Source organism: Rosa rugosa, chromosome 4, assembly GCF_958449725.1.
Source record: "Rosa rugosa chromosome 4, drRosRugo1.1, whole genome shotgun sequence".
Taxonomy (NCBI): Eukaryota; Viridiplantae; Streptophyta; class Magnoliopsida; order Rosales; family Rosaceae; genus Rosa; species Rosa rugosa.
This window is the reverse complement of record NC_084823.1, coordinates 51,835,393-51,863,065: the sequence shown is the minus strand read 5'-3', so window position 1 is coordinate 51,863,065 and position 27,673 is coordinate 51,835,393. Positions and strand designations below refer to the sequence as shown.

General features: G+C 40.5%; 3 protein-coding genes and 1 long non-coding RNA gene across 11 annotated transcripts; all 4 read left to right on the top strand.

Moving 5' to 3' along the window:
* Nucleotides 1–209: 209 nt before the first annotated feature.
* On the top strand, nucleotides 210–3,764 carry LOC133745495 (subtilisin-like protease SBT3.3). Its single transcript, XM_062173576.1, has 10 exons — nucleotides 210–491; nucleotides 604–695; nucleotides 794–891; nucleotides 1,037–1,195; nucleotides 1,291–1,964; nucleotides 2,069–2,154; nucleotides 2,252–2,497; nucleotides 2,586–2,700; nucleotides 2,789–2,981; nucleotides 3,080–3,764. The coding sequence occupies exons 1-10, from the start codon at nucleotides 384–386 to the stop codon at nucleotides 3,649–3,651; spliced, it is 2,343 nt and encodes a 780-aa protein (XP_062029560.1). The 5' UTR covers nucleotides 210–383; the 3' UTR covers nucleotides 3,652–3,764.
* A 7,915-nt stretch (nucleotides 3,765–11,679) lies between these two features.
* LOC133746012 (uncharacterized) lies at nucleotides 11,680–14,534 on the top strand. 8 transcript variants are annotated; one of them, XR_009863901.1, is made up of 5 exons: nucleotides 11,681–13,102; nucleotides 13,194–13,291; nucleotides 13,418–13,515; nucleotides 13,918–14,001; nucleotides 14,096–14,534. It is a non-coding gene; the product is annotated as an uncharacterized LOC133746012 (long non-coding RNA). The 8 variants fall into 8 exon arrangements; XR_009863900.1 differs by having other exon boundaries at nucleotides 11,682–13,102; nucleotides 13,918–13,985; XR_009863902.1 differs by having other exon boundaries at nucleotides 11,680–13,102; nucleotides 13,418–13,985.
* A 1,252-nt stretch (nucleotides 14,535–15,786) lies between these two features.
* Nucleotides 15,787–17,883, top strand: LOC133707417 (equilibrative nucleotide transporter 3-like). The gene is made up of 7 exons (XM_062132981.1): nucleotides 15,787–15,964; nucleotides 16,095–16,238; nucleotides 16,350–16,455; nucleotides 16,552–16,727; nucleotides 16,826–16,986; nucleotides 17,147–17,405; nucleotides 17,542–17,883. The coding sequence occupies exons 1-7, from the start codon at nucleotides 15,866–15,868 to the stop codon at nucleotides 17,638–17,640; spliced, it is 1,044 nt and encodes a 347-aa protein (XP_061988965.1). The 5' UTR covers nucleotides 15,787–15,865; the 3' UTR covers nucleotides 17,641–17,883.
* A 569-nt stretch (nucleotides 17,884–18,452) lies between these two features.
* Nucleotides 18,453–20,262, top strand: LOC133742031 (loganic acid O-methyltransferase-like). The gene is made up of 3 exons (XM_062169728.1): nucleotides 18,453–18,573; nucleotides 18,930–19,586; nucleotides 19,800–20,262. Exons 1-3 carry the CDS (start codon nucleotides 18,478–18,480, stop codon nucleotides 20,136–20,138), a joined length of 1,092 nt encoding a protein of 363 aa, XP_062025712.1. The 5' UTR covers nucleotides 18,453–18,477; the 3' UTR covers nucleotides 20,139–20,262.
* The last annotated feature ends 7,411 nt before the right edge of the window (nucleotides 20,263–27,673 follow it).

Here is a 27,673-nt window from a genome sequence, read left to right as displayed (position 1 = left end):
AGTTAGTAAGCTAAAATTTCATCAATCATTAGATAATCTACTAAAATCATTAAGACAATAAGACTGCCAACATGGGTATCTAAATCTATTTCGTGTGATCCACATGAAGGTTGACATTGAAAGCTAGCTTGACTTCGCAACACATATTTTCGTAATTTCCCACCTCTTTCATGAACTTGACCCCAGTCTCCAAGCTATTGGTCCTCAAAAAAAAAAAAAAAAAATACTTGGCCACCAACAACCCTTATGCTGTTTATAAAAAGATCATTTTCTTGATCCATAATTCAATAATAATAGAGTCATCGATCTCTAGCTCGATCAACATGTTAATCCTCAGTTGATCTTTGGTCAGCCTCCTCATCTTCTCTCTTTCTCCAGAAAATATGACCAGCCCAATAAGTTCAGTAGTACTTGGTTTCCTATGCCTTCTCTGTGTTCTGAATGACCAGGGAATATCGATAACAGTGGCCGCGGCTAAGACTAATAGCCGTGTATGTAATACATCATTATATATATATATATTTATCAACATCATATCTTCTTCTTAATTTAAGCCTGAATAGGGTGTCCTAATACCTGCATATGTTCTTTAACTAATTGCAGGTTCACATTGTTTATCTGGGAGAGAGGCAGCATGACAATCCCAAGTTGATCACGGATTCTCATCATGATTTGCTTGCCACCATAGTTGGAAGGTAATTAATTTACAGGTAGTTAATTATATATCCGATGAATTTGAGTTCTAGGATGCTTCAATTTATGAGTAACATGTATGTTGGTTCTTATGCTACAGTAAGAGCTTGGCCTCGGAATTGATGGTATACAGTTACAGACATGGTTTCTCTGGATTTGCAGCCAAGCTTACGGAGGCTCAAGCCCAAAAATGTGCAGGTATCTTTCTAACTTGATGAAATAAAGATATCTGAATTTGCAGTGATCAGAAAATTCATGAAATATTTTAACTTCAGCTCATGTACTGGTCATTAATATGTACTGTTCTAAACTTATTTTCATGAGCTTAATGAAATTATTCTAGAGTTGCCTGATGTTGTTCGAGTCATACCAAATACTCTATACAAGCTGCAAACTACTAGGAGTTGGGATTTTCTTGGCCTCTCTCCTCAGTCACCTTCAAGTAATATTCTTCCCAGTAGCAACATGGGTGATGGAGTTATCATAGGTGTCCTTGACACAGGTGACTTCTCTCTTCCTCTAGCTCTCTCATACGCACGCACACTCGCGCTCATATGAAAACGTACACCTACTTATGTAACACAATGACTTAAGCAGGTATATGGCCAGAGTCTAAATCTTTCAATGAAGAAGGCCTAGGGCCAGTTCCATCCCACTGGAAGGGTATCTGTGAATCTGGTGAAAAATTTAATGCCACATTGCATTGCAATAGAAAAATCATCGGAGCACGTTGGTTCAACGATGGAATACTTGCTGAGTATGGACAGCCGTTGAACACATCTGAAAGAACTGAATTCATGTCCCCAAGAGATGCACATGGACATGGCACTCACACTGCTAGCACTGCAGCTGGTTCTTTTGTGACTAATGTTAGTTACAAGGGCCTTGGTCATGGGACAGTTAGAGGGGGTGCCCCAAATGCTCGATTGGCTGTTTACAAGGTTTGCTGGAATGTGCTTGGCGGTCAATGCTCAGGAGCTGATATGCTCAAAGCTTTTGATGAAGCCATACATGATGGAGTTGATGTGTTGTCACTCTCGATTGGGGGTTCAGTTCCACTCTATTCGGATGTGGATGAACGTGATGGCATTGCAACTGGCTCCTTTCATGCTGTGGCCAGGGGAATTACTGTTGTTTGTGCAGCTTCAAATGATGGACCTTCGGCGCAGACAGTTCAGAACACATCACCTTGGATCATAACTGTTGCAGCAAGCACCACGGATCGAGCATTTCCTACTTCCATAACTTTAGGAAATAACAAAACTTTCCTGGTACTGTTTCTTTTCTTCGATTGTGTGGCAAGTTACATTTTTGGGATTTTGAACCATAGTAATGGATTTTCTACAGCAATTCATATACTTAATTGTTCTTCTAGGGTCAAGCTATGTTTACAGGACTTGAGATTGGTTTTACAAGCTTGATATATCCGGAGTCTGGAGGGCTTCAACCTACTGCTACAGGGTACCATGATCTGCCAAGTTCTGTTTACTTGCTTAAAACAATGTTTCATTCTGTTAATTAACTGCTTATAACATTTTGATGAAGTACCCTTTTGCAGTGTCTGTGAATCCCTCTCACTTAACAAAACCATGGTATCTGGAAAGGTGGTTCTATGCTTCACTTCACTCGGTCGTAGGAGAGCTGTAACAAGTGCTTCAGCTACTGTGAAAGAAGCTGGCGGTGTTGGCCTAATCGTAGGAAAGAATCCAACTGAAGGCTTGTATCCATGTAGTGATGACTTTCCTTGTATTGAAGTTGACTATGAGATAGGCACCCGAATAGCGTTTTATATCCGATCTACCAGGTAACACTTGGACATTCTCACCATTTTTGGCATTGATTAGTATTGAAAGGTTTATTTCTGACCCTCAAATTTTGAATGGGATGCAAAGATATCCTCTTGTGAAGTTGAACCGTTCTAAAACAATTGTGGGCAAGCCAATATTAGCCAAGGTTGCCTATTTTTCATCTCGGGGACCAAACTCCGCAGCACCAGCAATTCTCAAGGTATCCATTTCGATTTTGAGTATAGTTCACAGTGGAACTTCTGGCCTCTGCTTATAGTACATTTTCTTTCTTATTTCTTGGTGGACAGCCAGATATAGCTGCGCCTGGTGTGAACATATTAGCTGCAACTTCTCCACTTGATTCATTTGTGGATGCTGGATATGTCATGCACTCGGGAACATCGATGGCAACTCCTCATGTCTCAGGCATTGTGGCTCTCCTCAAAGCACTGCATCCTAACTGGTCTCCAGCAGCCATTCGATCAGCACTAGTCACAAGTGGTATACACATTTTCATGACTCTAAATCTTTAATACTGTGTCATTGTTTTTGACTTACAGTACATTTGCAAGTTAATTATATTCTCATATTTCCTGCAGCATGGAGGAATGGTCCATCTGGTTTACCAATTTTTGCCGAGGGATCTCCTCAAAAGTTGACCAATCCTTTCGACTTTGGAGGTGGCATTGTGCACCCGAATGCAGCAGCAAACCCGGGTCTTGTATATGACATGGGTGCAGCAGACTACATGCATTATCTATGTGCCATGGGCTACAACAACTCTGCCATATCAAGGCTCACAGGCCAGGCCACAACATGTCCCATAATGAGACCTTCTATTTTGGACATTAACCTACCTTCCATAACCATACCAAGCCTCAGAAATTCCATTACTGTAACAAGAACTGTCACAAATGTAGGAGACCCTAAATCCGTTTATGAAGCTACAATTGATCCTCCATTGGGAACAGTGGTATCTGTAAAACCCAATCCTTTGGTATTCAACTCCACGGTTCAGAAACTCACTTTCGAGATTACAATTTCCACAACCCACCAGATGAACACAGGGTACTACTTTGGAAGCCTTACATGGACTGATAGAGTGCATGCTGTGAGAATTCCCTTGTCTATGAGGACAGAGTTTTTACAACATTTTGCTGATGATCACTGAAGTGACTAGTGAAATATTCCCTATTACACTTTAGTTTTCAGATCTTTCTATTCATTCACATATATATGAAAATACGATTTTAATTATCAATTATTCATGGTTTTTTTTTGTCGTTCAATGTTAGCTGAAATAGGAATATTGTTCAGCACTTAAAACAACATTCTGCTATAGTTTTCGGATGGCATTGTTGTCAATCTCTGCAAAACAAATGACACATATCAAAGGTTTAAAAACATATGATTGGAGAAACCCACAGAAAGTCCCGCTCCAATGTTAGAGAGGCATCCAATACCAGAATAAGGTGGAGAAACCAACAAAGGATTGGAGGTAGTCTGGTGCACCCAAATGATATGGCAAGTGAGGCTAACGATGTCCATGACAAGTGAGGTTAACAATGTCCATGGTAAGTGAGGTTAACAATGCCAATGTCTAATGAAGCTAACAACGTCCACGACTAATGAGGGTAACACTAAACATGCTTAATGAGGCTAACGGTGCTCATGCATGCTCGGGCCTATGAAAGCTATGTTAACGGTGTCCATGAAACGAGACGTCATTTGTTTTTTCAACCTCATGGAATCTCTCAAATAAAAGTTTTTATTTGAAACCATGATTTTTCACCAAAAATTGTGAACTATACCACACGGTTTTTTGGCCTAAAATACATGTTCTTATTTTTTGATCAAAAAAATTTCCACCCCTTAGTCATGATTTTGAAGCAATTTTAGAACTGACAGAATTCGAAAAATCTAAACCCTGTTTAAGGATATCTCTATTTGTGTTTGGCCCAAACTCTAGGTTACTTGACCTAGTGGTAATAGGGTTAAATTAGAAGGATCTAGATTCCTATTCAATGTACGATTACTTTCCTTGTACGATTGAGATTCTATGCATTGTAATCCTCTATATAAAGAGGCCCCTATTATCAATGAGAATACACAGCAAATTCCTCTCAATTTCAGTTTCCCTACAACACGTTATCAGCACGAAGCCCTCCCTGAAACCTAATATTCGTAGCCTTCAAATCCTAGAAACCTCCGCCGCCCACCTTGAAGATCTTACCTCCAGAAGCCCAGAACCGGCGGCGCTGCCCCCAGAACCGGTCGGAAAATACCTGGACCGGCCCCTGGAAATACCGAAAACCTCTCTGCCCGGTTCGAAGTCTTCCTCATAGCCTACTGCCTCCATACTCCACCAGAAGCTGTAGCCTGACCCCAGATCACCAGAGCCGAAAATTCACCACCGGAACCGGCCGCCTGAAGCAACTGAACCACCGAACCGCCGCCTGCATCATCTGCCTCTGCTTCAGTCAACCGAGCCCATATCTGGTCAACCCTAGGCCCAGAACTCAGCTCGGCCCAACAGCAGGAGAAGACAGCTCGGCCCAGAAGACCTGAAGCCCAACCTCTCAGCCCACTGACGTCAGCCTGCCACGTCAGCGCTCACGCAAGCGTCCAGTCAGCAGCCCACGTCAGCGTCAGAGTGCCACATCAGCAACCGGCCGCCACGTCAGCACCTCGGTCAACGTCAGTCAACCCTCCGGTCAACGACCGGTCAACCTTTTTCCGGTCGATTTCTGGCAACTTTTCCGGCCACTTCCGGCAACTTTTCCGACCACTTTTTCCGGGCGACTTTTTCCGACCAAATTTCCCGGAGACTTATTTCGAGGTATTTTTTACTAAACGTTCCCGTTTTTTAGAGTTTTTAAATTCAATTTCTCTTCTTTTCTCGGGGACTTTCAACCTCCCTTCTTCTACCCCCCTTTCTTCTTCATAGGGGAGACCAAAAGCCGAACTGTGGGGGTTCGTGCTCACTCCAAGCTTGGAGCTTGTAGAGTCCTCCAAACTTAGAGTTTGTTGAGATAAAACGATCGACTGTAAACATCATCGTTTCGATCTAATCCAACCCATCTTGGAATCGAATTTCTTGGAAGCGACTACGCTCGGAAATTCCTAATTTCTTGGAAGCGAATACGTTCAGAAATTTTATATGTTTTCGTGGTAGCTTTTTCCGCTCCGAAACTAACCCTTTTCTTGTTCTCTTTCAGGATGAGTAACCTGAACAAATTGGACTTTGCTCCATTGGGAACAACTGACTCTGAATATCACAGGTGGGTTCGTGATATCCGCCAGCATCTCAAGGTCGATGGAATCTTGAATACGATTCTCGAGCCTAGCCAGGACGTGCTAACTGTTGAGCAAGCTCAAGCTTTGGAAGCAAATAGAGCAGCCTTAGAGGCAAATAAGGCGAAAGCCGTTATCCTAATGACTCGTCATATGGATGATTCGCTCCAGTACGAGTGTATGAATGAAGAAGACCCCAGAAGGTTGTGGGTCTCACTCGAAGAAAGATTTGGCAACGTCCGTGACTCCCTGCTTCCTGACCTAGAAGTGAGATGGCATAGCCTCCGCTCCTATGTTTTCAAGTCAGTTCTTGACTATAACTCGGAAGCACTTCGCATTAAATCCTTAATGGAATTCTGTGGTAAAGAGATCACAGATGCGATGTTGATTGAGAAGACTCTCTCTACCTTCCCCGTTTCTGTATTGATGGTTGCTAAGAACTATCGAATTGATGTTACTGCAGGACAGATCACAAGGTTTCATGAGCTTATTGGAGCTATGAATGTCGCTGAAAAGCATGACCATATCCTTGTGAAGAACTATAATTCGAGATCCGTGGAAACAGAACATATTCCAGAATCCAATTATAGTCGCGCCTCTAAGAGAAGGCGCCAAGAGCGAAACCCTAACATTAGGGATACTTCTGGACTTTCTGGTCCATATAATCGCTCTACTTGGGAAGGTAATCGCCGAAATAGGCGAACACGGAACCGAAGAGGTCAACGTGGAAAGAGAGAGGGAGGCAACGCCTCTGGCCATGTTGGTGTCGCCACCAACACTAAGAGCCATCTTAATGACGCTTTCAAAGCGCCTCAATCAATGAAGTTCGAGCAAAGAGATGTATGTTCTCGATGTGGAGTGTCTGATCATTGGGCACACATTTGTAAAGCTCGTGAAGAACTTGTCACCGCCTACAAAGCATATTTGTGAAGCAAGAGAAGCTCACTATGTAGAACAAGAAGATCAAGAAGATCAAGAAGATGATCTAGAGTGAAGGGTTGAAGACTACGAATCTGGCTGAGATCAATAGATCGTCAATTCTGTTTAAGTCTTTATTTTCCAAGAGATGTAGGCAATTGCCATATTATTTTTGTAGTAGATGCCTATGGTTTAGTCTTTCTTCAAAGTAGGCGTACTCAATGTAAATGTGATGTCTAGGAAGGTTTTGAGATAAGTGGTAATTAAGCGAGCTTTGCTCCACCGACATCTCCCTACTTACCTGGTCACATTTGCGTTGGAATTACCGAAAGAAGTTAGACGACTACCATTGTTTTGCATTAGCTAAGCATTTGGATTAGATTCTCCTAATGGTTAAGAGACAATGATGTACTCCGTTGTTTTGCATTAGCTAAGCATTTGGATTAGATTCTCCTAATGGTTAAGAGACAATGATGTACTCCGTTGGCTTATGAATAAAATTTTGAGTTCTTTTCATTATGACTCCATTTTGATTCATGAGCATGTTACCTTGTGACTACGATGGCTGGGCCATCAGTATTAATTCAAGGACATGGAATAGCCCAAGTTCTCTTTGCCAAATGGCACCTTGATTAATGTCACAGAAACTCTCTACGCTCCTAGGGCAACTCGCACCTATGGATAGCCAACAGATTCCATGCGAAAACGCATGTAGAGAACAGAAATGAGTTCCTTTGCAATGCTTCTAATGATTGCGAACGAAGGCGCATATTAGAGAAGTTTATGTGTCTCTCTAGTGGACTCTATGTCACTATTCGAGCTATTAAATCCAATAAAGTTATGAGAGAAGATCTCTTGGATTTAGACACATATTGACTTTGTCTCGACAGGATAAGTCACCCTGGTCATGATATGCTGATCCGTCTACTAAAGACTTCATATGGACACCCTCGAGCGAAATGAAGCAAGAATCAAAAATTGGTTCCTGGACTTAGCAATACCGCAACAATTGCAGCATCTGGCGCTGCAGCTGTCTTGGGGCGCCATATGGCCGCCCAAGTCCCTTGTTGTCATATATGGCGCTACCCATGGCCATGATGCCATGGATGTCAATCCCCATGGTTATAACGCCATGGATGCCACTTCCCATGGTCATGACACCATGATGGGTGATGTAGTCACAAACTTTGCTTCAATATGCGTTTCAAACGCTCAGGCCCAACCAAAACTCTCCTTGGTTGCTTCTAAGGCCTCTCGCTCATTTTACAAAGCCACTTCCTTAGGAAAATTAGGACTGAGACCGTCCTATGCAAATGATATGAAAATACTCATTATGTTCTTACATAGAATCCGTAGGGATTCTGTGGACTGATTCCACCAACTTGCCGACGTTTAAATATCTCATGATGTTGGTTGATATGCAAACACGCTGGTCACGTGTTGTGCCATTGTCCACTTGTAATGCTGCTTATGAAACACTCCTAGCACACATCATATGACAAGGCTCACTCCCCGAATCATCCTATTCAGTCAATTGGATTTGACTATGCTAGTGAGTTTACATCGAAGACTTTCGATAGTTATTGCATTTGGGACTGATGTTGGACATCATATTCCCATGAGCACACCCAAATGGTCTCGCGGAAATGACTACGATGGTAGTCCGGACATTGGTAATGCGCACCAATCTCCTTATATCCGCTTGGGGTGATGCAATATCGCATGCAGCAATGCTAATTCGTCTACGACCCACCGCCACTCAATGTACCTCTGCGTTACAGCTAGTGACTGGGTACAAGTATCGTACTTACGCGTATTTGAGTGAGCCATTTATGTGCCAATTGCGCAGCCACAGCGCTCTATGATGGGTCCTTACAGAAGAATGAGCAACTCAGTTGGATTTGAGACTCCAACAATCGTCCGCCACTTAATGCCCTTGCATGGCGATCTCCTTACCGCTAGATGTGCGGATGTCACTTTGATGAGACAGTCTTCCCGTCGTTAGGGGGAGATAAGAACACAGATGTTCAGCAGGAACGACAGGAATTGTCGTGGCCTGTCCCCACTATGTCTCATCTCGATCCCTACTAAAGTGACACAAATATGCTACAAACATGCCCGCAAGGATGGAAGTCCCTACACAGAGGTAGGCATGGCGCCAATGCCAAAGAGAGTGGTACTCTGGCGTTATAGGCCATGACCCTAGCTAGGATGCGTGGGAGGCCCGTGAGTTCGAAGGATACTTTGGCACATTCCAACCCTTTGATTATCGACACTCAAAATCCGTCTCATGAGAATCTTCCGGGTTATGGTTATCGTTGGGGGACGCCTCAACGTTAGAACCCTATTCCTGAGAATATAGAGCTCTATGAAAATTACACTAGTGTACATGAGATGTGGGATAGAAACTCCATCATAATTGATGATGTAGTCGCGCATTTCGTTGCGCATGAGTTTGTTGAGTCTGATGATATCGAACCACGCTCCGTTGATGAATGAATGCCAACGTAGAGAGATTTGGCCTAAATGGAAAGATGTGATCCAGGTTAAGATGGATTCTCTAACGAAGAGGAATGTTTTCTGAGCTAGTGATGCCAACACCTCCTGACATAAAACCTATTGACTAATGGGTCTTCGTTAGAAAGCGTGATGAGAAAATGAGATGGCAATCTCGCCTTATGGCGCAAGGCTTCTCACAAAACGCCCTGGAATCGACTACGATGAGACATATTCTCTCGTAATGGATGTCATTGCACTCCACTACCTTGTCAGTTTGGTAGTTTCTGAATAACTGAACATGCAGCTTACAAATGTGGTCACTACGTATCTCTATGGGGATCTAGATACGGAATATACATGAAGGTTCATGGTGAACTTCATTTACCCAAGTCAAGTGGCTCTAGACCACGGAGCGCGTTTACAAAGAGGTTGAAATGCTCACTAAAGTGACTACTTGATTGGGAAGGGATATGCCCACGCGTTTCCATAACAAGTTTCGGATTCTATCGCGGTTCATGTTGGACATGATCTTCATTGGAAGCCCTTAAAGAGTTAAGGGAAACCGCTGAACACTAGAAATCCGAGTTTGAGATGAAGGATTTTGGGAGAACACGATTATGTCTCGGTTTGGAACTTGAGCATCGTGTTGATAGATGCTTAGGCATTTTGACAAGGTCAAGCCTTCAAGCACCCCCATGATCGTTCGTAGTCTTGATCCTGAAAAGAATCCTCTTCGTCAAAAGGTTGATGACGAAGATGTGCTAGAGGCAGAAGTGCCTTACTTGAGTACAATAGGCGCATTATTGTACTTAGTTAAATGCACAAGACCGGACATCTCATTTGCAGTAAGCTTGTTAACTAAGATATAGCTTTGCGCCAACGCGACGCCATTAGGATTGGTGTAAAAGATATCTTTCAGTACTTGAGATGTACGATTGATATGGGCTTGTTCTATCCCTACAGAGAGATGATGGATTCAGTCCCATCACACACCAGGAACGCCGCCAACACTGGCCTGCGTCCTCTATCCCCATCCCAAAACAACATATGTTTTGGAAGGTTTTGCTGATGTTGGGTATCTCGCTGACCCACACAAAAGTCTTCCCAAACTGGTTAAGTGCTCACCATGGGTAAAGACCGTGATAACTCGGAGGTCTACAGAAATAGACCCTAGTCGCTATATCTTCGAACAATGCAGAGATCATTGCTCTTCACGAAGAGATTCGTGAATGTATATGGATTGGATCCATAATTACGCATGTTCGAACAATTGTGGTTTGAAGTCTACCATAGATGAGCCTACGAGCATTTAGGATAATGCAGCTTGTTTTGAACAAATGAAGCAAGGCTACATCAAAGCGACAACACCAAGCTTAATCAGCAACAACAGACTCTCCTCAAGATCAAAATGAACTAGGTTCGATCTGAGGACAGTGTGGCAGACTTGCTCACTAAGTCATTGCCTAAATTCCACTTTCGAGAGACATGTTGGTAGCATCGTTTGCGGAAGTTACCCGAACTCCCATAACCGTAGTCATCAGGGGGAGATGCAGACATCAGGGGGAGATGTCTACATGTATGGTCTCGAAACGTGAAGGGTGTGTTGTGCTCTTTTTCCCCTTCGACCGAGGTTATTTTTGTCCCACTGGGTTTTTGTTACTCGGCAAGGTTTTTAACGAGGCAACGAGAGAAGCACCGCGTTTGGACAACACAAGGGGGAGTGTTTAAGGATATCTCTATTTGTGTTTGGCCCAAACTCTAGGTTACTTGACCTAGTGGTAATAGGGTTAAATTAGAAGGATCTAGATTCCTATTCAATGTACGATTACTTTCCTTGTACGATTGAGATTCTATGCATTGTAATCCTCTATATAAAGAGGCCCCTATTATCAATGAGAATACACAGCAAGTTCCTCTCAATTTCAGTTTCCCTACAACAAACCCCACTTTTTCTTATGATTTTTCCAATTTTCCAAATTTAAAAAATAAAAGAAAATAATTTAAGAACTTCTGAATTTTTTCTCATGCTTTCTAATATTATTCTTAGTGTCTGTGAAAAAATAATTTCATTTTTTTACCTAATTTAGGCACACATGCATAAAGCCCAGCTCAAAATACCAAAGCAGCAAGCCACACATTAATGGTCCAACTCTCTAGTATCCAGGTCCATAATCCAAAGTGAGACCCCAGCCCAAAACAGTATCACACGCCACCAACCCCGACCCCAAACCATTTACCATTACCACTTCTACCAAATGGGCCTAAAGCCCTAAACCGTAAAACCTTAACTCCTAACTTTTACTCAATTCTCAACCTCTCACTACTTGGGCTAACCCCAAGAGATAGCCGTTAAACTGTTACATTTGAGTATTCTTCAAGCCATAATTCAAGGACTCTCTAGGAAGTTCATTGTTTACCAATTTACTATAAACCAAAGATGAGTTACTGTTCACTCAGGCCCGAAATGGAGTGACGGTTTTGCCCTCATTTGAAATTTGTTTTACGGCTCTGCCACTGACCCACTTTTGTTTTCCATCTCTCTTCCGCCGTGTTTTTGCTTTCTCTTTTCTTCCTTCTGCTTCCTAAAACCGCCTCCTTCACTCCCTCAGACAACTACCTCCTCAACTGCGGCTCTTCCTCCAAGGCCACCCTCTTCAACCGAGTCTTCATCGAAGATTCCAATTCCTGGTCGGATTTTGTCTCCACAGGCCGGTCTATTTCAGTCACCAACAACAAAAGCCCACCTCCAAAGTCCAAACTCACCCTCTCCTTACAACACAACAAGAGTTTTCATCACTGCTTCAAGCTATAGCTTCAGCATCAAGAAAATCGGAACTCACTTAGTACGTTTTCATTTCTCACTGTTTCCGGCTCAGGGTTTTGATTTGATTGAAAACCCTTTGTTTTCTTGGCTATTGCTTATGTATGTGTGGGAAAGTTTGAATCTTTGATGGGTTTTGATAGAGATGAGCTCGAACTTTGATTGAGATTGGAGATGGATGAGCTCGAAATGCAAAACCCAAAGCAGAGCACTCTGTTTTTTTCGTGGTTGCTTTATATAGCTGAAATAATTATAATACTGGGTTAACGGTGGAGGCTTTACTAAGGAAATGAAGGAAACAGTATTAGACATCGGTTTTTTGCTTTTTAAGCACTTCTGCTTTGTTTTCTTCAGTTTTGGTTATGGGGGGTTAAATGTTGTTCTTTTCTTCCCTGGTGAACAAATAATTAAATTAACCATGAATATTTGTTTAGATTGAGATGCTTAATTAGCAGACAGTATTGTGTAAACAAGAGTGATTAATTAATTTAGAAGCCTGCAGACAAAGAAGTGGGTCTTCTCTTGCTGAAGTGTCAAAATCTTGAAGGTAGTGGTAGGTCATGTGCTCTCTCTCTACTTATTTTTGCATCTTTTTGCAGTTTTTGTGCCCGTGAGGCATAAGCTCCTCCAGCGGTTGCTGCTTCGGATTATGAGAGAGAATAATTACTGTGCTTTTTGTTTAGGTAAAGATGGATGACCCTAATTGTGTTAGAGAAAAGAACAAGAGCTACTAGGGATTCCTTGCCAAACTATTGGCATCAATTGGCAATAGGTCCAGAAGAGAACGTAAGGAAACAATTAAGGAGGTGTATTGCAGCCTAGGTCCAAGTTATGGTTTGGGTTAGCTAAGAGGTCCAATGCAAATTCATGTCCAGTTTCGACTTCATGTTTGATTCCAGCTTTACAGAAAAAAAGCTCCTTGCAATCACAAGTTGGACTAGAATCTCTCATCTTTGATTATTATACATAGTGGAATAAATTTTCTTTTCTATTACTTATGTATGTGTGTGAAAACGTTTATGACTATCAAATGATTCACCTACAAGATCCACAAAAGTTGGAAGGAGTTCTTTCTCCTTCTCATTTAGAGGTATCTTCTTCCTGAACAATCATCGATGCATTTATGTTTCAACAGTACATCAACACCATTACTAATCTATAATAGTTCTGTTGCTATTCAGGACATGGAATTTGCTCAATCTCTAGGCAGAACAGAGTGAACATAAAGAAATGTCAGTTCATTTGCTGGGTTATTTTTAAGTTCTCTCAGTATGTGTGAGTAAGTATCTTCTTATTCTTGGTCAATTGTATGTCCAGTATTCCTACGAGCTTCTGCTACAATTTTTGCACAACTTATGTGTTTTTGTAACCAATTTCTGTATCGATGTTTCTATTCGTTTTGCAGTTTCTCCTGGACAACTTAGCTCAATTACCAATGATGCTGGGTTTCATTAAATAAACTTTTAGTTCAAGTCTCAACTGTGAAATGGTATTGTGATTGAGGTATAAAAGCTATTATAGCATCATTTTGCTAATACATCCCATCAGCCAATTTTTATTGAGGAAATCAGTTTCCTTATAGTTTAATGAGTTGTGCTTGAATTGATGGTTAGAGAACCGGCGGATTGAAAAATAGAACCAAAGTAGTTTAATGATTATTTTTCCCTCTCTCTCCATGCATTATCGTTACTGCAATCTGAGATTAGTGGCATGCATAACTTTATTCAAGAAAATATATATTAGTACTGCTGCTATAACTATTGATGGTTATTATAACTTCAAGTTTCTCATTGCAAACCCTTCTTTTTGTATTAAATACCAGTTTATCACTATTTCCTCAAGTATTTATCTATCCACCCGATCTAGAATTTCTGTTCTAAAGACCTATTTCTGGATTGGTAGCAGCATTAATCTTATTGCACGTTTTCGAGGCTATTTGCAATGGAGCAGTTCATCAGAATTGTAACATTTCGGTACTCATTCTGCAGGGTTTTGATAACATTCATCTAAGTTTTTCTGATGATTAGCTTTCTGAGATTTCATTTCTATCTTCTTAATTTCACCGTGCATCTGGATTTTCCAGGATATGAAGAAAAGGTACTTATGCTTTTACAAGGAAGGCTTCAATTCAGTTTCTGCTTTCAAGCTGAGATGTGTTACTCTATGACGTTGTCTTGGTTGCCATCAGTCGAATACCGCTAATCGAAGACAAAGTTCGGTTATGTGACTTATGTCAAGCTCTCATCCAAACTTTTCACATTTCACTTGGAATGTTGCAGCTTGGGCAGACAACGAAGTTAGCAGTACTTGCATTGTTGATGATCATGTACTATTTTTTATTCTAATTAGCAGTCTTGATAGGAAAATCTGTAGTTCACTTTTTCAACCACAAATCTGAAAGAAGGTTGTTGCGATAATGGCATCTGGTTGCTCTTTAAAATTTACGGGGAATACTGCTATGATAATGGCATCAATGTTTTAAGTGTAATCCAGCTATTAAAATGTAATGAGTAAATTGATCAGAGTAGACTCAGTTGATAAATTTCCTAAAATATTGTTGATTAAGTAAGGTTGTTGCTGGCCATGTTTGATGCATTCTAATAAACTGAAAACTAAAGACACCCGCAGCAAAGCGCGGGCTGTTTATCTAGTATTCATTAGTTTCTCACTTGATTCTCTTTACTTGTACATATTTTCATTTCTATATATAGTTAATGCACCTCATAAATTTTCCATTTCGTTTTGTCTACAGATTGACCATCTAGTGGAGAGGCATCTATTATTCTATAAAAGTTCTCTGAGTCAAATTCTTTATACATTCCTACATATACATTGGGTAATTCATCGTTTTTAAAGTAACCAATTAGTCTGAAAAGTAAAAAATCATATGGGATATACACAAAATGGAAAGTGATCTATATTGATGGAGCGCTTAAAATCTGGTCAATAATGATTTGGATCTAATATTAAACCTCTTACTAACTATGATAATGAAACTTTGAATAATATCTAAGCTTGGCTTAACATTCCGTCACTTTTTAGCTAGAATTTCATCATCCTTTCGATATGAAAGAAAGAAGAACGACCACATAGTGTTGATGAAGTATAAAGGTTCACGTTGTAGTCTATTGGAATTCATATATCAGTCTCTTTGGAAAAATGTCTAAGACTGTCCCTATTGAAATCCAGGGCGTTGCCATAACCGAAATTAGTGAAAGCAAGACTCCACCGAGGCTTGAGGTCTGTGCTTAGAGATTTCAACTCATGAATTTGAGGGATGATGTTGATTCTCCTGAGAATTTTGTTTTATGTTTTCAATTAAGAACTGATATCTGATATCTCCATCAACAAACAAGCAGGGACAATATAAAGCTATAGCAGTTTGTTGGGTTCTTGGACTAGGAACCCTATTTGCATGGAACAGTGTGGTCACTATAGGGGATTACTATTACACCTTGTTTCCGGTAAGTGGCTCGATCATGTCCAATTCTTTCCTCTTGCATGTAGTGGTAATACGACAAGGAGTTGGGTGGTCTACCACTAATATTTTAATGTACGAAGGGGATGCCTAGCTACAACTTACTAGACAGTTTTGCCTTGTTGATCTTTATCATTTGTAAGCATAGAATAATTCAAACAGAATTTCGTAAATTTATTAGCAGTAAAAATCTTTGTTATTTCCTGGCTTTTAGTTTTTTTGGTGTAAACTTGTTCCCCCTGTTCTTTTGATTGCAAAAACATATGACAATCAACCCTATGCAGATTAAAGTCTGATGTGCTTTTCTTTTCATTGCAGAAATACCATCCTTCGCGGGTTCTTACCCTGGTTTATCAACCATTTGCACTTATAGCAATGGCAGCACTAGCTTACAATGAAGCAAAGGTTAATACCCGAAAGCGGATCTTAGCTGGATACACTATCTTCTTCCTTGGTACCTTGATGCTAATTGTTGTGAGTATTATTGCAGTATTGCCTACACTTCCCTTCTTTTCGTGCTAAGTTCTGTTTGGCGTCACTTCGCAACATCTAATTCATCATGTAGAGTTCTATATATAAGTTTTCACTTTCGTGTTTGTAATAGGTGGATTTAGCTACGTCTGGTAGTGGAGGAATTGGACCTTATATTGGGATATGTGCCATTAATGGTGCATTAGGGGTTGCAGGTGCCCATGTCGAAGGTGGGATCGTTGGCGACCTATCTTTCATGTGCCCTGAATTCATCCAGGTTGGTCTTCTTCTCAAAGTTTTCTAGCATTTCTGGTTTTCTTCTCAAACTTATAATATTAGCCTTCTGACCTAAGTTACAGTACATTTAGTTGATGTTTTGCTTCTGCAGTCTTTCTTATCTGGATTGGCTGCAGCTGGTGCTTTAACCTCAGTCTTGAGGCTGATAACCAAGGCGGTCTTTGATAAATACAACAATGGTCTTCGCAAGGGGGCGAGTATGTGACTGTCACTGCTTCTTCACTGATATACCAATTGTTGGTTCACTTCAATCAATATATAACAATTTCCTGTATATGGGTATTGAATTGCAGTGCTATTCCTGTCAATTTCCACATTCATTCAGTTCGTGTGTATTCTTCTCTATGCAATTTACTTCCCTAGATTGCCTATAGTAAAGTACTACCGCTCAAAAGCGGCCTCGGAAGGCTCTAAAACTGTATCAGCTGATCTTGCAACTGCTGGAATCCAAACAAAAGCAGACATTGAAGTATACGTTACAACTCTATATAATATCGTAAGGTGTCTTGCACTCAAATATGTCTAACGTACTGCTAGCTAATGAGCTTCTCAAATTGTCACGTACAGGTCCAGAACGATGCTGCTCTTCCACAACGATTGAGCAATAAGCAATTGTTCAATCAGAATTTAGATTATGGACTTGGCTTGTTTTTGACATATGCTCTGACATTATCAATATTCCCTGGTTTCCTATATGAAAACACTCAAAACCACAAGCTCGGCTCATGGTAAGTTTAAATCCTTTTGTTTATGAGAGGTTGTTATATTAATGTGCATGCATTGCATTACATTACATTACATGTATATGTATATGTACTACTATAACATTGGTTTAACTTTTATCATTGAGTTGATCCTTATGATGTTATCTTGTGAACATTTGATCAGGTATCCGCTTGTTCTGATCGCAGTGTACAATGCGGTGGATTTAACATCGAGGTACATACCTCTTGTGAAATGTCTGAAGATGGAATCAAGAAAGGGTCTAATGATTGCAATTCTATTGCGAATGCTCTTCGTGCCAGCATTCTATTGCACAGCAAAATATGGTGACCTGGGATGGATGATGATGCTCACATCACTCCTAGGATTTTCGAATGGCTACTTCACTGTTTGTGTCATGATAGTGGCACCCAAAGGTTACCAGGTAAGAAGCCAATGTGCTTGTGTGATTTGTAAGTCTAGTCACTTTTTTCTTTTGGTGGATTCACATAAAAAAAATAAAAAAAAAAAAATAATAATAATAAATAATAAATAAAAAAATTCATTTGTTTGGTTTACAGGGATCTGAGCAGAATGCCTTGGGTAACTTGCTTGTACTGTGGCTTTTCTTCGGCGTATTTGCAGGGCTTTCCATTAACTGGTTATGGCTAGCTCATTAGTGAAGACACAAACTAATGGTTCTAGATTCATGCTTAGACGAAGATCACATAGCAAGTATCCAGTGCGACCTACTGGTTCTATGGTAATAAGTTGCCAGATTGATATGTGGAGCTGTACTCTTAGAATACAGATATTATGATCCAGATAAACTGATGTAATAAGTTGCAGATACCAATGAGAAAGTGGAACAGAGGTTAATTACAACAAAAACTGCATATGTCAAATATATCACATTTCTGTTCTAAAATCACAAGGGTATGTTCAAGGCAGTTCCAATGGTTGACGAAAATATTGAGTCATGTTTTGGTAGTCGATGAATGTTGTGCTCATCTGCCCTTGGATTTGAATTTAAGGGTGGAGAATAATGAGGCAAATAAACACATTGTGCGTCTTCAAGAACTCAAGTTTCCTTGCAGTGCAGAACGTGTGTATTATTATAATATTTAGATAGAAGTCCAGGTTTTATATTATCCAGTTTGGTTTGAGCATAGTGCACCAGTCTTTTCTGTGTTATTTCTTTGTTGGATAGCAAGATATATACAGGTGCAACTAACTGGTGTGGGCATGTTAGCTGGAACACCACCATTGACTTTGTGTCTACCAATGCTTGGCCTATGTTTAGTGTCAAGTTGCAGACTTGCAGATGTTGATGTAGTAAAAAATAAAAGATATCTCGCTGTCCTTGATTTATAATAAAAGAAAATGGCTTTGCAGTAGTTGATTTATTAAATAAAGACTTGCAGTAGTACATAGTGTGTGTGTGTGTGTGTGTGTGAGAGAGAGAGAGAGAGAGAGAGAGAGAGAGGAGAGAGAGAGAGAGAGAGAGAGAGAGAGAGATGGCAGCAGCAGAGGAAACCAGTAAGTCATCTGAAGCTTTTCCAATGAAAGGTGGAGATGGACCCAACAGCTATGTCAAAAACTCCATATATCAGGTTCCGTTCATCTCTGTATTCTGATCTAGTATTTCATTTTAAGCCCAAAATATTTTGTCTGAATTGTAGTCCGAAGCTGAAGTAACCAAGACCTTGGATCTATATGTAAAAACACTTCTAAAAGAAGGAAAAGACATATAAGAAACATTGGCAACCTCAACAATGATTCCATCTTTTTCTTGTGTCCCTTAAGCATTTGTAATTAGTGACTGCTATTTCTGCTTTAGTCTACTAACTAACATTCAATCATTTTACGTATTTACCATGGCCAAAAGCAAAATATATATTAGCTCAATTAGATATTTCTGTTGGCAGAAAAAATAAAAAGTTATGAATTCCCCATCTTGCTTTTGCAGAGAGGAGCTGTGGATGTAGCTAAGCAACTTTTAGACAAGGAAATTGCAGAGAAGCTTGACATAGAAATCTCGTTACTTTCGAACACCTTTAACATTGCAGATTTGGGTTGCTCAGTTGGGCCTAATACATTTTCTTCAGTTGAAAACATACTCGAAGCTGTGCAGCTCAAGTATCAATGTCAAGGGCTGGATTCCCAAATCCCTGAATTTCAAGTTTTCTTTAATGATCACATCCTAAATGATTTTAACATGCTGTTCAAATCCCTCCCTCCAAACCGGCAATACTATGCCGCGGGCGTGCCAGGTTCTTTTTATGGTCGTATATTTCCTAATAATTCCATTCACTTGGTTCACTCTTCTTCTTCCAACCATTGGCTTTCCAGGGTGCCGAAAGAGGTAGTTGACAAAAACTGTCCTGCTTGGAATAAAGGAGAAATTCATTACTCAAATTCCACAAATGAAGTAGTGAAGGCTTATGAAGCTCAATATGCCGAGGATATGGAGTGTTTCTTGAATGCCAGGTCACGAGAGATCGTGTCTGGAGGACTGATGGTACTAATCATTCCAGGCCGCCCCAATGGCACCCCTCATTCCAAAACTCTGCCAAATATGATGTTACAACTTTTGGGAACTTCCCTCATGGAAATGGCTAGAAAGGTAAGGTAAGCAATGATGTACTGCTATAAGTTTGAAACTAGTATACTTCAAGCTACATATAGCTAGTCTGCTATGATCTTGTTGTGTATTGTGAGTTATATAGAGTCATCTGTAAAAATCAGAAATGAGAGAATATTTTTCCATGACATATATGATTTTACAACAGAAGACAGACATCCTTATTCTGGTTAGGTGTTTTTTTCGTTTATGCAGGGAGTTGTTCTGGAAGAGAAAGTAGACTCGTTTAACATACCTATGTATTACATGTCTCCCCAAGAGTTGGAAGCTGCTGTAGAAGGAAATGGATGTTTTAGCATAGAGAAGATTGAAAACTTACCCAGTGCCTTGGCAGATGGCGCGTTCATTGAAACTCGAGTATTAGCATACCATATGAGAGCTGCTGCAGAAGCACTAATTAAGCAGCAATTTGGAGAAGAAATCTTGGATGAGCTGTTTGACTTGTACTGTAAGAAACTTGAAGAGAAGCCCTCCATCTTTGAGTCTGGGAAGGGAATTAACTTTCTTGCTGTTCTTAAACGCATGCCAAATTGATTGGGATTGCTTTTGTAATTTTTTTTCCTTCCAATATTAATATTTGGTTGAACGGTTGCTTTCTGCCATTTAAATTGCCACGTAGTGCCTACTTGGCAATTATTTTATTTATTTAGATAATGAAAATGTCTCACAATTGTCATATTATTCATTAATAATAAAAAGTTAAAAATTAACGGAGGAGGTCTAAATTGACAATTGATAGTTTGATACCAAGCTCGGGGCACCTTCGTTACAAGAAGAGATGATCACTACATTTTGGTGTTTCAACAATTATGCCATGTATGTATGTGTGTGTGTATATATATATATATATATATAGGCGGGTTCTGAAGCGGACGTCCACACTTGGCTAAAGTGCGGACGGCGACGCAGCGGCGGCCTTCCAGGCTACAACGGCAGCTCGGGGCTTGGCGGACGGTTCTGGGCAGCGTTCGAGGTCGGAGGAGGTCGGGCTTGCCGGTTTCTGGGCAGTCACCTCACCTGCAGTTGCAGGTTCTGTGCAGCACCGCAGAACCGTCGCCGGCGACTCCACCTGACCGCAGACCCCTCCGCACGACCCTCGACATCCCTCCGGCAAGCCACGCCACGCCTTCGCCGCTCGATCAAGGCCGGAGGCGCGACGTCCGCACTTTTTCTGGGTTGCGGACGTCCTCTTTAGAACATTTTCGTATATATATATATATATATATATATATATATATATATATATATATATATATATATATATATATATATAAGGGAAAATGATCATTTACCCAATTTTGGGGTTAATTAACCCCACTTACCCAAACACTCTAAGAGATCATTTCCCTAATACCCAATTAAGTTTTTTTTATTCTTTTTTATTTATTTTTGGGACAATTTTGCCCTCTCCTTCTTTGTCACTTAGAGAGAGAAGTCATCGGAGACCTTGCGGACTCCGGTGACCAGTGGCCGACCGCGGAATCCTGCGACCGGTCACCTGAATCTCGAATCCGGCTGCCGGATCGGTGACCGGATTCCGGCGTCCGAATTTATTGCCCCCTAATAATACCCAGTAATCATATTATTTCCCCCCGATAAACGTATTATTGCCCTCCGATAATCATATTATTGCCCGCAATAATAATATTATTGTCTCCCAATAATCATATTATTGTCCCTCAATAATCATATTATTAGCCCCCAATAATCATATTATTGCCCCGCAATAGACATGTATAACTACTCAATAAAACCTTTTTTTTCTCATTCTTCTTTCTTCTTTCCTTATAAGCCTTCTGCCAAATTTACCAAAAAAAAAAAAAACAGAACGACGCCTCAGTCCACCAGAACGACGCCGTCCAACAGAGTGACGTCGTCCGAGCCCTGCCAGCGAAGCCCAGACCCGAACTTGGAGCGTGGAGCTTCGGAGCTTCCCGGACCTCTGACGAACAAACCGGCATCGCCTCTGTCCAGATCGGCTCCGACGAAATGCCCTGTGCGTCTACTAACCTCCGCCGTTCTGCGTCTTTTGCACGGCGATCCAAAACCGAACGCAGTAGTCGCTGATCCGAATTCAACACTAAATTGGCACGAATCACCGACCGAATTCTATATTCGGAGCTCTAGGAGATGACCGTTTTCATCATTAATGGTCCAACCTATTGTCTCCGCCTCGATCTTGGAGATGCAAGACTCGTCAGGGGTACTCTTGGAGGCCACCAGAAATGGAGGAATTGTAGAGAGAGGTTGGGCAATTTAGGGTTTGTAGTTTGGGATATGAGTACGAAGCAGTGAGAGAGAGAGAGAGAGAGTTGCAGATCGGAGAGGGATGAGAGAGAGAGGATGGCATGAGGTAGTTTATTAATTAGTCTGTCACGCCCCTGATTTTTACACAAATAAAAATCGATATATAATCTCATAATTATACATGCGCGATCGTGCAGTCATCAATATAAAATACCTGGAACATCTTTTCCTTAAATCAAGTACATACTGATGCCCTGAACCCTCCAAGTTAATATACACTCGCTCCACAGAGTTATATATTACACAAACTTACGAATTAAATTGTCATCACAAAATAAAACGTAAATGCTCCTCAGAGCTTACTACATAGCGGAAGTCATACACTGACAAAGCCAACAAAATTTGCTTCCTACCCGTTCTGCTGCCAACAAGCTACCTCAGCTTCAGCCACAATCTCCACGACCTGCAGGATTAACCCCTACACCGTTTGAATGGTGCACCGGGTTGCCACACAACAAACCCGGTAAGCTTTTGCAAGCCCGTATGAGTAACTCATGAACATCAATCAACAACTCACACAAATCAGCTTAAGGAAAACATGTAACCATGATTCCTTCTAACATTCCATATCCTTTCCACCGAAAGGACAACATAAATCACCGCTGTGACAATGTTCTATTTGCTAACTTAACCATCAAGAAGCAATTCAAGTCTCATCTAGACAATAAAAGAAGAATATTCTCGGAACTCTCCTTTTAAACTACACTCTTATGAGTCTCCGGCAACCTCGACCGTTACTCCCATAAGCTATAATGGCAGACAGACTAGCACCCTAGCTGATCGTACCCACTTATCCGGCCAACTGCGTGATTCCCTATTTCATGTCTTGGTCACTATCTGCGACCTATCCCCATCTGTGACCTATAATCATTCAGACCCCGTCTGGTCTCGGAATCAACCTTTGGTCACCATCTGCGACCTATCACCATCTGTGACATTTGATCTTCAGACCCCATCTGGTCTCAGATCAACCAGTGGTCACCATCTGTGACTCTTGGTTTTCAGCCCCCGTCTGGTCTTAGAACCAACCGTTGGTCACCATCTGCGACCTATGCTTTTCAGACCCCATCTGGTCTCAAAATCAACCATCTATACTTTTCAAAACAATAGAAAACATCTTTTTCCACAATATTGTTTCTATGAAAAGTCGCATTTAACAATAATATGAACACCATCATGCATATTATTCATCATACATCATCCACAAGAATATATATATTTCACGTAAATATATATATACGTAGTCATTCGCTCAGGAATGCTACTAATACCAACTATAGTTTGCAGTTAAATACCAACTATAGTTTGCAGTTAAATAATTAACGCCAAAACAATAATGGTAATTCCGTTCATAATGAACCTTGTGAGATTACTCACCTCGAATTCCCGCTGCGTCTTCAACAAAGAACAAAGCGACCAATCCGCCAAATAACCGTCCAAATACTTCGTCAAGTACCTAATCACAAACGGTTTCCACTTAGTAACGATTCACATTTGATTTAAGTCCGAAACCCCTGTTTTGAACTAAAATCCCCAAAGTGGCGCCAATCGAGGCAAAACCACATCCGAGACCTCCCAAAGTCTCCTGAATACGTCCACGATCGATATGACCCAAACACAAGTCGATCGGACGCTCGAATCCTCACGGATCGAATAAATCGATCGGTATGAAACAGTAAAAATCATAACAATTCCATACGAACTCCAAAATTTGCATATTATATATTGAAACGCTCGTATCAACGAGTAGAACATATATAATACCAAAAACAGTCCCTTACATGGCCGAAACACCGCCGGAACGTCGCCACTGGGGGTGGCGCACCGCCGCCGGCTAAAACTCAATATTTCACAAAACTTCCAACATCAAAAAGCTTCATCTAAGCATGCTTGTGAATTCTCATAACTAGCTCGAAGTCAGAAAACAAGCATAAAGGGTCGAAAACTACCTCACAAGCCGTGAACAGTAATCCAAACCGAGTTGAACCGAGTTTCACGTGAATCGATCCAAACAACCACCAAGGATCGATCAAGGAGGCTGCTCTGAGCACAACCAAGAAGACTTGAAGCCTCGCTTACGTCGGAACAAGGATTTCTGACCGGGTCCGAAATCCTCAACTGCACCGTCTTGCTGCACTTCCTCCACCCCGAATCGCCGCAAGAGGCTGCCACAGAGACGACCGCACGAGAGAGGCGAATCGTTCTGTGCAGGTTTCATGGCTAGAGATCGCCGGAAAATCCAGGTCGGATCACCGGGTTCGGGTCGGGTCAGACGCGGGTGAGGAGAGAGAACGGAGGATTTATGATTTCCGGAAATGGTAAATGTGAAAATGGAAATAGTAAGTTTCCGAAAATGGAAATAGTAAGTTTCCGAAAATGGAAACTCCTATTTATAGAACTTTCCCAAAACTTCAAACGCTCATAACTTTCTCATACGAACTCCGATTCTCGCGTTCCACATGTCCACGAACTCGTATCGACGCACATTACAACTTTCGTGAAGGAAGTTTTCCGAGAATCCCAACGTATAAAAAGTCAAACTTCACACGACCCCTGAAACTGTGAAATTCGAATAATTACACATACGAAAACCATTACACTTCACAAACAACCTACGAATAAAGCACAATAACAATTATTCGTACAACTGGTCCATTAATAATTACTAAAATTAAATAACAGAAATCCAGGTCATCACAGTAGTCTGAGGGTGTAGATACATCTACTAGCAAGGCTAGTTTGCTACCTCACTAAGCATAAACAACACCCTCGTGGGATCCAACCGCTACTTGCATCTTGTAGCCCTATGTTCAAGCTACGCTACGGTATCCGGAAGTGGCAAATACGTCGCCGGGAAGCCACCTTTTCGGCCTTGCAAAGTTGCCTTCACAACATGGCTTCAAGACTAGAATAGTGGGTTCTTGTCCCACATCTAAGAAAATGTAAAGGAGAAGCATTCCTTCACCTATAAAAGGAATGCCTCCTCCCACTTAAACACTTTGTAATCCCATTACATCTCTTGTAATCCCCCCTTTGGGCCGCAAGGTTCGACACACTAGTACACATTCAAGTGGACGTAGTCTCCCGCTAAGGCGGGAGGTGAACCACTATACTTCGCTTGTATCGCTCTCTCTCTCTCTCTCTAAAGCTAACTAGAGACCCCTCGGTCACTAACGTTAACAGAGGGTAAAATTGTCATTTAGCTGTTAAATTGGGTTAGTGGGAATAAAAAACTGTTGTTTGAGTAAGTGGGATAATTTTGACTCATTTTTGTGCTTTCGGTCAAGGTCCCTTTAAAATTGATTGGTATCCTATCAGCAAAATTGACTTTTTTTTTTGGGCTAAAGTCTGTTTAGTCCCTGTACTATGTCTCTCTCATCGTTTCAGTCCCTGACATTCCAATTTAATCTGAAAAGTCTCTGAGGTCTCAATTTCTGTCTAATAGGTCCTTTCCGCGGGAAATTAGGAATTGGCCTTGGATGAAATGTCTAATATACCCCTCAGTTATTTCTTTTTTCTTTTTTTCCTTTTTAATTTATTTTTTTTCCTTTTTTTCTTTTTCCTTTTTAATTTCTTTTTTCTTTTTCTTTTTAATTTCATTTTTCCTTTTTTTATTTTTATTTTTTTCCTTTTTCCATTTTAATTTCTTTTTTTTCTTTTTTCTTTTTCCTTTTTAATTTATTTTTTTCCTCTTTTCTTTTTTCTTTTTCATTTCTTTTTTGCTTTTTAATTTCTTTTTTTCCTTTTTTATTTTTCTTTTTTAATTTCTTTTTTGCTATTTCTTCTTTTTTTCTTGTTCCTTCCTTTTTAATTTTTTTTCCTTTTTAAGTTCTTTTTTCTTTTTCGTTTTGCCTACTTTCTACTTCCTCAACCCACCAATCCCATTCCGATCAAACTCCACAATCCATCTGTTTCCCAATCAGCTTGGAAATTCGCCGCTAAACCACTCCTCTCTTGTTTTCACAGCCTACTTCTCTCTCTCCCACTCAAATCCCACTTTCTCTCTCCACATCAAGCCTCAATTTGGGAACTTTTCACTGAAAACTACCATTTTTTCAAACTCTGAGGTTTTTGGGTCTTGCTCAAAATGGTGATTTGGATTTTGGGTTTGGTTGAAATGGTGGTTTTTTATGGCCAAGTTGACAAAAACCAGAAGTGAAGAAGAAGAACAGTGATGAAAAAGAAAAATGGCTGCTGGTGTGGAGAACAAGAATTGGGGTTTCGGGTCGATCTGGATTGGTTCGCCGACGTGGCGCTACTGATGCAGCAGAATACGATGGTCATTAAAAAGGAAAAAGAAAAAAGAAAAAAGAAAAAAGAAAAAAAGAAAAAAAAGAAATTAAAAAGGAAAAAATAAAAATAAAAAAAAGGAAAAAAGAAATTAAAATGGAAAAAGGAAAAAAAGAAAAAAAAGAAATTAAAAAGGAAAAAGAAAATAGAAACAAGAAAAAAAAGAAATTAAAAAGGAAAAAGAAAAAAAATTAAAATGGAAAAAGGAAAAAGGAAAAAAAGAAAAAAAAAGGAAAAAGAAAAAAAAAGAAATTAAAAAGGAAAAAGAAAAAAAAGAAATTAAAAAGGAAAAAGAAAAAAAAAAAGAAAAGAAGGGCTAATGATAAAAGAGGTCATTTTAAAGTGCCTTATTATAATTCAGTTAACACAAATGTTTCCATGATAATTCAGGTCACCTCTTTACAACCTACCACTAGAGTTAAATTTAATTACAAAAACTGCCACTGACAGCTCTCCCTCTCTCCCGTTATCTAATCCCATCTAAACCTGTCTCTCTCTCTCTAAATTTCTCTCCCAATTTGATAATGCGATTGCAATCACCGCTATCTGAGTCACTGTTTCTGAATTCGTCGAGGTTTGATCGGACTAGGAGTTTATGACATCGCGGTGGCGACGGAGGAGAGGCTAGGTTAGGGTTTGAGTTTTCGGGAGCTATCTGCTCGAAATCGGTGACAATGGCGCCGAAGCTTGGTTCCAGCGACGCATCCGACTTCAAGTTCCTTCTCTTTCTGGTCGAAATTTACGATCTCATCGCTGTGCTTGTCCACTTGATTGTTCTTTAATCTCGCCGTGAGATTCACGCTTTGGTTTTCAGATCGACGCATGATAGATTTCAGATTCATTCTTTTCACGATTCGGCAATTTTTTTCGCGATATAAGTAGTGGTGAGAGAAATGAACGGCGGCGGAGAAGGGCTCGCGGCTCCGGCGATGGCGCCTCTCGACTGAAAGTTTTCTCAAGTTTTTGGAGAACAGACCGTCGGCGAGGAAGTTCAGGAAGGTACTCTTCTCGATTCTCTCCTTTCATTTTCGGTGGAGTTAGAGATTTCATTGTTTCTTGTCATTCTCATTCTCATTAATACTCATTGCAATTTTCACTTGTTGGATGATTAGCTTTAAATTGATATTAGGTGAGGTATTCATGTCTAGAATAAGAATTGTCGTACTCCAATGAAATTAAGATGAATAAAAGTGGGGTTTAGCTAGTTTGATTATAGACGGAAGCACTTAAACTTTAGTCTGCAGGGTTTATCATATATATGGTTTAGTTCATGGCTGTTTGCTCTGTTGGCTAATCATCGATGAAATATTTGGAGTTATCTACTTGGTGTGTTTTTCAAGCGCTGTATTGGTGCACTTGAAGTATATTGGGTTTGATTCTAAGAATTGTTGTAGACAAATTTCCTTTATACATATGTAGTTTCAGGCCTTTATGATTATTGACTCTTCAAATTGGTGACTAGCTTCTGAGTT